General features: G+C 43.9%; 1 protein-coding gene across 1 annotated transcript; it reads right to left on the bottom strand.

Annotated features, from left to right (window-relative positions):
- Nucleotides 1–518: 518 nt before the first annotated feature.
- RBM15 (RNA binding motif protein 15) lies at nucleotides 519–8,000 on the bottom strand. The gene has a single exon (XM_010948275.3). The coding sequence runs from the start codon at nucleotides 7,816–7,818 to the stop codon at nucleotides 4,942–4,944; it is 2,877 nt and encodes a 958-aa protein (XP_010946577.1). The 5' UTR covers nucleotides 7,819–8,000; the 3' UTR covers nucleotides 519–4,941.
- Nucleotides 8,001–11,268: the final 3,268 nt, after the last annotated feature.

The following is an 11,268-nucleotide window of genomic DNA, read 5'->3' as shown; positions in this document are numbered from 1 at the left end:
ATGTGTCAGGAAAGGCTTTATTAACATCATCATTAACATTTAAAAAGCAAGCGGAGCATTTCTCCTTCTTTTGGCAATTTGGTGCAAATGTTAAGTGCAAGATAAAGCAATTTCAAACTTCTCTTCAAATTAAAAATGAAACTAAGGCCAAACGTGATGGGTGAACAAAATAAATCAAAACTTAAATTTCAGCAACTCCGGCTCTTCAAACCAGCAAAGCCCCCGACTTGTGCACTGTGGTGAGGCTTAACGGTGCTTGCCCCGGCTTCTTGTGTGCCAGCAAACAGCACCATTTCCTCATCACGTTGAGGACTGAGAAGCAAAGGATCCCCTTCACTGCAAACAAAGGGGGTCACAGTAACACTAGTGATCCTTCAGAATCGACACACTGTGATAGTCAAAATGATGGTCTCCTTGCTTCTTGCTCAAGACAGACAAGATCTGAGCAGCAGCAAGTACCCCCTCGGCTGCAAACAAAGGGGTCAAAGGTTTGCCGTCAATTCACTTCCAGGCAGAAAAACATTTTCCTCAAAAGAAACAATTTATTTAGAATAAAACAAAAGCAGCTCAACTGTGAGCGCACGTTTGAGTGACAGCTACTTTTAAGCTGTGTGAGCCATAAAAAGGGTTTTTCTTTACTTTTCCAGAAATCTTGTGTACACAGCACAAAGCAAGGTCATTTTTTTCCACTTAAAACACCGGCATTGGCATCACAATAGCAGATACACAACTTTAAGCTGCCATTTTAGTAAAATGCACAAATACTAAACAGATTAGCTTTCTTCCATCAAGAGGCCCATGTAAACTCCACATAGGCCACAACTTCTCTTCAAAAAGGTCCATTAGAGCTTTGAATTCCATATCTTCATCTGTTGTTCACCAGTTTTGCTTGCGGGGGGGGAAAAAAGGTTATTCAGTACAAATGTTTACAATATTAAAAATATATATATTTCCCCTATGCCATTATAGATGAACATAACGTTAACAAGACCTTCCTGGAAAGTTCACCTTGACTTCAAAAAGCACCAATAATACCCACTGACACACACCTTGAAATGAATTTACCGTATGAATAGACAACAAGTAGAATAGGGTGGATTTTTTTTAAAGACTGCAATTAAGTGAGATTATAGGACTGAAAATATCCTTTGTACTCATGTAACTGAGTAAAACGTCAAAATAATTTTCAGAAAAAGCAAGTGTATAATCAATTTATAATCAATATATTCTAAATATAACTTAAAAGATGAAACTATAAAAAGGTGGAGTTTAGTCAAATTTTACCCCCTCTATCTTCATTCTGTAAATTATACGGAGCAATTCAGACTTAACTCCGTTATTGTAGAAAGGGGTCAAGGTACAAAGCCTTTTAAAAATCCACCTTCATCTGTGTTACCAAAGACAGCAGCTGTTATTTTAAGAAAACACTCATACAAATAATTGCTAAACAGCTAAAGAACACTATAGACTTTTACGTTCCAACTCTGTTTACACGGTACATATAAAACTCATTAGTCTTGACAATTCACCGTGGTTACCTGAAATCCTTTCTCCCTTTGGGCACATCACTACAACCATCACTACAACCAGCATGTTAACAGGGTCAGCTGCTCTTCTTGTTCTCATACCTAACTCCTATCTCAAACCAGATGCTGTGGCAGAGACAGGAAAAAAAAAAAAAAAATGCCCAGGAATTCCCTCCAAAAATTGTCTCACAGAAAAGAACATTAAGGCCCTCTTCTCGAGAGGATTTCCCAGTTCTGTTACCACAGAGTTTTTGGTGAATGGTTCCTATACGGACCCAAACTGCAGTTCAAGCTGCACCTGCATAATGAGCAATTTCACTCTGAAGAAAGTGGGTTTAAAATTAAAGAAACAAGAAACAACAAAAAAACTGTCAGTGAAAATCTGCTCATAAATAGGTTCTAAATAAACCTAAACAAGTGTTCGACTCTGAAAGCAACAAACACACATCTTACTTTTACTACTGTACCTCAAAAGATCCAACTGAATTAAGAAGGGCCAGAGTGTATTACCTTCAAAATGTGACAAAAGCTTATACCAGCCAGAGGATGGACATTTTTAGACGTAATACTTAAAAGGGAAAACTCAATCAACTCAATTGAGAGTCAAAGTATACATCTCAAACCAGGAATTTAAATTTTTGTGAGGAAAACTCTTTATAGGAATCCCAGGTACAACCAACAAAATAGTATTTTTTTTAAAAACTGGCTAGAAGCTAAATGATTGCTTAATTTTTCATAAACTTTGAAACTGTGATCTAAAAATCTTAATTAGCTTGATGGGTTTTTTTTACCAGTAATACTGAATAAGTCATTTAATGATATACTGCAGAAATTCTTTCCATTCATTTGAATTGAGATCCAGAGAAATCAATTAAACAAATACATATTTTTTCAAGTAAAAGAAACAACTGGTTGTTACCAAGAATATTGAATGTTGAGATTATGAAATTCTAGCTAATGAGAATTAGAACTAGATAATTTTACTTTTGCTTTCATTCCACTCTGAAGCTTTAAGTAGTTCACCAATATTACAAACCTGCACAACAGAATGGGCAACACAGGTAAGAGATTCATCTGAATGATGGCACTCTGTAGGTAAGCACCAAACTAAACATAATTATTTATAATACATACATTTAGAAATGGTATCAAGCCATTGTTTCAAAAACACTGAAGCACAAATTGCCCAGATCTAACAAAAGCCGCGATGTCAGATAAAGGTTCAAACAAACATGGAGCAAAAACCACAGTACTCTTCAGTAAGCTGTCACATCAACTTTAAAAAAAAGAAGAAAAAAAGAAGAAAAAGCCACACACACTCTGGATTAGAGTAAAATTAAATGTCATGGACTTCACTCTCTAAGAGTAAAATCATTTGTCCAGCCATCTTATCAAAAGATATTCAAAAGTTAATGGTTAGTGAGATTATTTAAACTGGAAAAATGTATCTAGCCACAAATTGTACTCTGACCCCATGTATGCACAGATTGCGCACTTCCACTAGTTTCTGAACAGGTGTCTACTCCATATTAGCATATCAAGCACAGCTTTTTAAAAACAAAAAGACCAAAAGTCTTAATTGTAGGATTTCAAGAATTTACCCTACAGGCATACAAAGAACTTTTGTGCAGACAGCCTTGTATCTTTCTTCTCTCAAAATGGCTAGTTTTTCCAGTTTAAAAACAAAAAACCCCAAAACCTCCAAATTTAAAAAGGAAATTTATAAATGTATAGTGAAAACCAAAAAGGATGACACAGCAGTGATGAGGCTTTCATGCTGACATGCATTACACCTGTCATAACGGACAATTAAAAATTACATGACGTTTCCCTGGGTTATTATTGGTGCTATTTCAAAACTATCAGCTTTGATAACAGAAAGAAAACAGTTGGGTTCTGCCAGGCTTTCAATAAGTCACTTACACAGAATAGAAACATGACCATGATCCAAAGGTCCTCAAGTTTCTAATCATAACTAAGTATCAATGGCCTTAGCTAAAGTTCTCAGCATTTAAATCAAGGGGGGAAATATACTTACAAATGACCTGAGAAACTAGGGGTGGAGGTGGCTGGGTAGATGAAAAGAGACAAACAAGAAAATCACCCACTAAGCAGCAAAAGCCCTTGTTAGGAACCAGAAGTTGATATAATCTTCAGTTCTGATAAAAACTGTGAGGATGGGCTGAAGTATTTTGTAAGAATTCCAGGTGTCTGGGAAAATTAAACACTAAAAAAAGGGTTTTCCTAAGCTGACATATCAATTCTCTGTGGTTGGACACCAGTGAAAATATGAAACACAAAATTTCAAAGATATTCAAAACATTTTCAATAATGTAAAGTCATCAATACTGTTCAAATATGAAAATAAAAATACAAGCAAAATTTTAAAAGAGCATTTGTCAGAGGCATTTTATGATGACTTAAAAAATTTCGCAGATATGGCTGATTAATGCCCACTGAAACAAAAGATGACTTATGAGCCTGCAGACAACTCTTCTTTCTATTATTGAAATCAGGAATTTGAATGGATACAAAAATAAAAACTCATCTCTGATGAAAAACACAAGTTTTGAAATATGCACAATTAAATCAGAACTGTACCTGCTAAACGTCTCTGAGAAAGTCAGTAAAAACACCACCACACACCAATAACTGACCAAAGAATTCTGATTTTAAAAGCACCTACTCACTTCCTGCATACTAGTGTAAGCATAAGACATATGTGGTTTGTAACATACTCCTCAATTTTTGCTGAACAGTTACAGCTACAAACCAAAAGTGCATATACGGGATACAGAACTCGAGAACTAATGATAAAAATGGTATGTGAACGCAAACTCTGGGAATAAACCATGTATCTGTAGAGAAACACTCAAATGCTTGATTAAAACAATCACAATGCTATACAATCTACCAGCTGATACTTCTGAGACCCCTGATCAAATTTCAGCCACACAAGTAACATTTCAGGTATAGGAATTATTTACCTACATTACCAATCGAGCCATTTTTAGGTGTATATTATTTTATATCGTCAGTGGGCTTTGTTCTCCAAATCTTGACTTTTCAAATTTTTGGTTTTGTAACTTTGAGGATTTTTTTTAAGCTCAAGGTTAAAAAAGAAAAAAGCTGAGAAAAAGAGGGAAAGTTACTCATAAGAGTGGGAACTCCTAATTAAGGTAAATTCATCTGCCTGCCTGCCTACCTTCAGGGCATCCCTTTCACTTAAAATAATAGCTAAACTCTCCTGACTTCTATTTTAAAGAGGTTTATAAAAATATAAAAAAAAAAGAAAAAGAAAAAAGAAAAAAGCTACAACTAAACAACTAAAAAGAAAATTTCATCTTATGCTGTATCCCATTACACATCACAAAACAACCATTTCAAAGTACTAAATACAAGTTACACATGGACTTTAAGACGCACCACGGACAATGATCATAACCAGGTAATCTTCTTCAGATTTGGCCAGTGCCTTGGCAGGGGAATCCAGGAACTGCTGGGAGAACTCACAGGGTGGGAAGGCATGAAGGACCCCGGTGTTTTCCTTGTCTTTGTTGCCCCCAACAGGGAGGCTGATGACCCCAGCAGCCTGCTTTTGCTTTAAATAGGACACAAGGTTCCTAAGTGGCCTCTGAGTAGAGGTGGCAGTGTCTGATGTGGCTGAGGAAGAGGAAGACCTATCAGAACTTCCAGGCACAGCCAGAAGAATGGCATAACCATTGGGCCCTGCCACTTTGATGCGTCGAGTGACTTCATCCAACTTGGGCTGGTCCAAACGAAGACGCTGAGTGATCTTGAGCTGGGCCACTTTGCCTCCAGTTGAGCCCTCCACAAGAAGACTACTAGCCACTTGAAGGTCACCCTGCAACAGATGCATGTTGGAAGGAAAGTTGCTATTCTTCAATAGAAGCATGCCCTGCCAGGCCAAACAGAGTTTGGGAGAGGCTGCTGCTGTAGGGGCTGTCCCACCATCCTGTTTCTGGGAAGGGGACTTCAGCTTCGATGAAGCAGTGCTGGTGCTGGGTGCGCTCCCATCAGACCGGTCTTCTTTTTTCAGAGGGCTTTTCCCCTCAGTGGAAGCAGCTGTCCGGTGCTTCCTATCCCGTTCAGCTGATGCAGAGTTTTTACGGTCTCGCTTGTCACCCTGGCTCTTCTCCAAACTACCTCGTCTGTCTCTGATTGGAGAGGGCCTTTCCAAGAGAAGAAGACGGGAAGATCGATCATTGTCGCTGTTGTAGCGATCCCGGCTACTGCTCAATTCTGGACTGCGGTCAGGAGAAGGCGCGCAGTGACGTTTTCGTGGACGGTCACTCTCAGGGGATCTATCCAAATGCCGTCCCCCACTCTCCTCAGGCAGCCTTCGCTTCCTGGGTTGGTCTCTGCTGCTGGGCAGGTCTCGCTCACCTCTGTCCCGGTCCAAGGACCAGCCATCCCGCCTGCGATCCAGGCTATCCAGTGGCTCATAAGCAGGCACAGCAGTGGCTGCAGTCCGAGTGCCGCGTTCACGGACTGGGGGCGGGGGTGGCACCCAATCAGAGTCGGGATAAAGATCTCTATCACGATCTCTGTATAGTAAGGGTGGCGTCCTATCCCGAGCACCCCTCAAAGGATCAGGTGCCCGATGTCCAAAAGCATCTGTCACCAGTTCATAATGAGTTAAGGGCAGAGGCTGCAAATATTGCTGCTGGTAACGATGTTCTGTGTCTGCAAAGTCTACTCTAAGGCGACGATCCGGGCCACCAAGTGGGAAGCCCCGCATATGGGTCCAGGCAGCATGAGCTGCATCCAGGCTTTCGTACTGGATATATGCCCAGCTATCACCTTTGTGGTAGTCGATGGTGCGGATGGTGCCAAATCGGTCAAACTCCCTTGCCAGGGCAGCAAGGGGCACCCAAGGACCCAGGCCACCTACCCAGAGGCGGGTGGTAGGTGTAGCTTTGCCATAACCAATTTTGATAGGATTCCGAATTATAATTTTGCCAGACATTGCTAGTTTGGCCCGGTGAGACATGTCTAGGTTCTCAAATTTGAGAAAGCCATAGGTACTGGTCTGGCCCCGGGAAGGCCTCTTGATGTCTACTTCTGTGATGACTCCAAAACGGTCAAAAGCCCTTCTTAGGTCACTCTCTGTCACAGTGATGTCTAGGTTGCCCAAGAAAAGCGTCCGGTTAGCTCGCTGATCATCCTCGGGTGAGATCTCATCCACTTCTCTGAAAGGAGCAGCACCTGCTCCAGCTCCCACCCTTGGCTCAAGACTGTAGGCTGGTCGCACTCTCTCATAGAACGGGTAGTCTCGCTCTCTCTCCAGCTCTCGGGGCAATGGTGGCGGAGGTGGAGGGGGCAGGCGGCCAAGAGCCAACTGCTGCAACCGGTAGTCTCTGTATCCCAAGGCTGCGCCACCAGGGGAAAGCGATCTCTGGCCTCCACCACCTCCTCCAGGGGGGTGCCGGTGACCACCTACAGAGGACCCGACCACGCTGGCTGATGGAGGATAAGAATCTTTGTCTAAAGGGGAGCGGCTGCGGCGCCGACTCACATACACAGCTTCTATCTTCAGGGGCCGGTCATAGAGCACTAGGCGGCCTCTGGCATGCTTGGCCGCCCGCGCGTCCTCTGGCCGCCGGAAGTTCACAAAGGCTACTCGCTCATCCCCGCTGCCAGAACCCGAGAGATGACTGATTTTGACACTTACATCACCGAAGCGTTTGAACTCATGAAACAGTCCGTCCTCCACCGCTTCGTCACTCAGCTGGGACCCCAACTCGCTTATCTTCAGGGTCTTGTATTCCCCGCCGTCCCCGCCGCCCGGAGCTGAAGAGGCGGCCCCAGAAGAACGTGACTCCCCGCCTCCACCCCGGGAGCTGCTGCGCGACTCGCCCCCGCCCGAGGAATTTTTGGTGCTTGGGGAGCTGTAACTATGCAAGCGGCTACTGGAGCTGCCCCCACCAGTGTCGTACTCCCGGCTACCACCTCGGCTGCTGGACTTGTCCAGATGAAGGCTGCGCCGCGACCCGCCGCCGCTGTCGGTCTTTCCGCTGCTGCTCCCATTGCTGCCACCAGAGCCCCCTAACTTCTTGCTCCGCTCCCCGCGAGAAGTCGAGTCCTCACCACCACGGGAACGTTTGGGCTTGACTGGAGAGCGCTCTTTCCCCTTCATTGTTGCGGGTCGCCGGAGGTCTTCTCCGCGGAGCTGATTAACCCGCCGCCCCGCGCTCGCTTCACACAGCGGAACCGCACGCCGCCATCTTGGACTCCGCCGCGGCAAAGGGTCCCGCCCCGCAGCCCTCATTGGTCAATTATCTCCGCTCTTCTGCAGTCTCATTGGGAAAACTATTTGTCTGTCTTTACATCTCCCCGCGCTCCGGGGAGGCGCCCGCCCGACCACTGTTATTGGGTTACCAACTCCCTAGTCAGAGTACCTCATTGGTTATATTCGTTGTCCATCTTAACGGTTCCTCGCGCCAGACTGTAGCTCCGCCCCTCGCACTCTATGGTCACCTGACCCGAAGTCTGGAGGCGTTGATTGGATAAAAAGTCTGCCCTGTAACGGTACTTCTTGAGCGGTGAAAGCAGTGATCCCACCTCCTCATCCCTTTCATTGGTTTATGATCCCGTCCTTTAATCTACTATTTGGGAAGTCGGGTCATAAGTGCTAGCGTTTTTTTTTGAGAGGCCGGCTCACAGTGATCTCGCGAGAAAGAGAAGGCTCCCTCTTTCGACCCCCTTCTTCCAACTTCTCCGGCGGCTGAAAGAAATTTAAATCTGATTGGATGTTGGCGAGGAAGTTGATAGGATGAAATAACTGTCCATCACTCGCTTAAAGGGGTAGGCCCATATACTGAGGTGGCTCCCTGAAGGTGAAAGAGTAGAATACGTGCTTGCTCTGCGACGTCTTTTGGACGTCGCGAAATGGTGACCGAGAACCAGCTCCGCCTCCCCGCGTTTTTGGCGTTCGCCCTTCCAGCGTTAGTTTGGTCTCGCGGCGTAGTTGGTTGTACTTTGGCCCTTAGAGCTCAAAACTTCTGGGTCCTTACTTTCTACCTGCTTGGAACAAGAGTCCGGCCAGGCCCCCTGGCTGTCGGGGTCTACGAATCCCTCAGGAAGCCGTCCCGGGGAGCCCAGCGGACACCTTAGCCTCTCTGGCCTCGCATGAACAGCCCGAAAAAGCCCCACCCCGCCGTGGGCGAGAAAACGCCGCCAGGAGCCTCCGGGGAAGGCGGGGCCCGGAGTTAACAGTTCACAAAGCCACGGGTCACACTAACGTCCTGGGAGGGGCGGAAGCCGGGCGCTGGCTCTTGGGGTCCCGCAGCTGAGAAGCAGCGGAGCCGAGATGCAGCCCTGGCTCGGGAGCCGGCTCTGCTCGGCACTCTCCGTTCCCGTCCGAGTACCCGTAGGCCACCCAGCAGACTGACTTGACACTCCCAGTTTCGCCGCCCGCGGGCTAGGCGGGGACTGTCGGGTCACGGCGTGCAAGTCTGGGCTTCCCGTTTTATGTTGCAAATTCTCGTGGATTTTGGATTTTGTAGTCCCATAATATAGCTGGGTTTTTTTTTTTAATGTAATACCCCTATACCCCCTCCCTGTTAAATAATTGAGTAAAACTTAACGCCCCACGCAGATGTGTCGCTTTTTTTCTGTGGCTTCTTGTACCTCCCGCCACCCCCGGTTAGCCTAGACTGGATCTCACTAGAACAGCCACCTTGCTGTCTCTGAATCCATTTCTTGGCTCTTTCAGTAACCGCTTTAAAACACAACTTTCTTTCCAAAGACCTTTATTGTGTCAGACAATAAAGCACTTGTACAAGGTGCTTTATTGTCTGTACCAAGAAAAGAACTGGTACAGCCTCTGTCCCGCTGCTCACCGTCTGGTGAATGGAGGTAGTGCTGAGTTCACCACAGGGGTTCGGTTTTCTGCTGTCTTCCCCAGCAGAGATAAATAGGATTCTTGTGTTGATCCTCTCCTCAACCACACCTCTCAAGATTTAATCTATAGTAGAGAATGTGGGATACTTTTAAACGTCCCCCAAACTGAAACCTAAACTTGAAATTTAAGATTAGGGACTGCAACCTGTTAGCCCTGCTTTAGCCATCCTGTTTATTAAATAATCTCGAGGAAGGTGAAGATGTGAGACATTTATCTCTTGATTAGATCAGAGAAGCTTGAAGGAAGCCCAATATGTAAAAACATAAAAATCTATGATATTGTGGTGTGTTAAAACTGGCTATTAAAATTACTTCATGAGGCATAGTACGATGTGTATAACATGCTACTATTTGTAGTCTTAAAATGATGTATATGTGTATGTACATTTTTTGATATATATTCATAGAAACAATTGAGAACACTTAGGAGATTATTACTAAGATCATGCTGAGGAGGGGGAAGGTGAGAGTCTGGATGTGAGAAAGACTCAAAGTTTTCATTGTATACCTTTTTACATTATTAATAGAAAATTTGTTTTACCGTGTGTATGCTATTGCTGTTTGTTTTTTTTTTTTTTTTTCAAAACGATTATTTTTAGCTTTCCTTAAAAACCTTTTTTGGAAAAACTAAAAAATACACAAAAGTAGAATACTATAAAAAATTCTATTGTACCCAACACTCAATTTCAGCAATTTTCAAATGTCAATTTTGTTTCCTCTACACTCTCTTCCCCCTCTTCCCCCTCTTCATTATTTTGTTCCAGGCTCATCTGGTACATTTTCAGCCCCAGACATGGCATCAGGCATTTCTCCAAGTAGTTCTGATTCCTTTTAATGGGAAATGATACTTAAAGATAAAAATCTGTATGTTAGGGAATAAAAAAAAGAAAAAAACACATTTGAAAGAAAAAACTACATAGTTAGGGGGTTTTCATCTGTTTCAAGGTTATATTAACACAACACAAAATTGAAGTTAAGTCATTATCTGATTACCTTACTCAGTATTATAGCCAATCCAAATTAGACTCCAGGATGACTATTTTTGGCCTAAATTGACCTGCTTAGGTGGCTTACTGATCAAAAGAAAACCAAGATAATAACCAAATAAGTATAGTTTCCCAAACTTCGTGATGGGGATTGAGGGAGCACAGAAGTTGAGGGAGAGAATTCAGGGAGCTGGTACCAGTAATGTGTGGCAGTGCCCGGGGCTTTGCTAGACTTAGTGGCTTGCCTTTTGAAATACCTGGGAGCTTGATGGAAGCTACTGCCCACCTGTGGCTGCTGCAGGAAGGCTTATCTAAGGGGGCTGATAGCCTGTCTGGTATCTAAAGGACTGGTAAATTTAATGGGTAGACAGAAAAGGCCTGGATTCCATTATGGATAACAGAGCCAAAATATATCTGTGGAGTGTGTTCGTGTGTGTATGTCTACGACAGAACTGAATAATGACATGGTATGTTGATCCAAGCTATAATTCAAATAAGTGATTTATTTTGTTTTCATTTCCTTTTCATCCTTTAAAGTATGAAGCGGCTTAGTGAGGTTGTATCAGCCTACGTTCACACGTGTGCTTTAGAGAGGGCGGAGAGAGGATAAAAGTGACCGACGGTTTAGAGGGCCAAGACTTTGAACACTTTTTCTAGTGTTGGTGATGGAGTTGTTGAGGTCCAGTCCAGGCTTTCATCTGGTCTCCTTGTGATCTACGGCCAGATTTGTGAGGATAACTGACCTGGGTGAAGAGGCTCTTTCAACGGTCATGAAAACAGAGTTAAGCTGCCAACAGATTCCTTGAGCATCATAGCAACATGTGGATCTC

This window comes from Camelus bactrianus, chromosome 9 (genome assembly GCF_048773025.1).
Source record: "Camelus bactrianus isolate YW-2024 breed Bactrian camel chromosome 9, ASM4877302v1, whole genome shotgun sequence".
In the NCBI taxonomy this organism is placed as follows: Eukaryota; Metazoa; Chordata; class Mammalia; order Artiodactyla; family Camelidae; genus Camelus; species Camelus bactrianus.
Note: the sequence above shows the minus strand (reverse complement) of the source record. Positions and strands in the feature narration are given on the sequence as shown.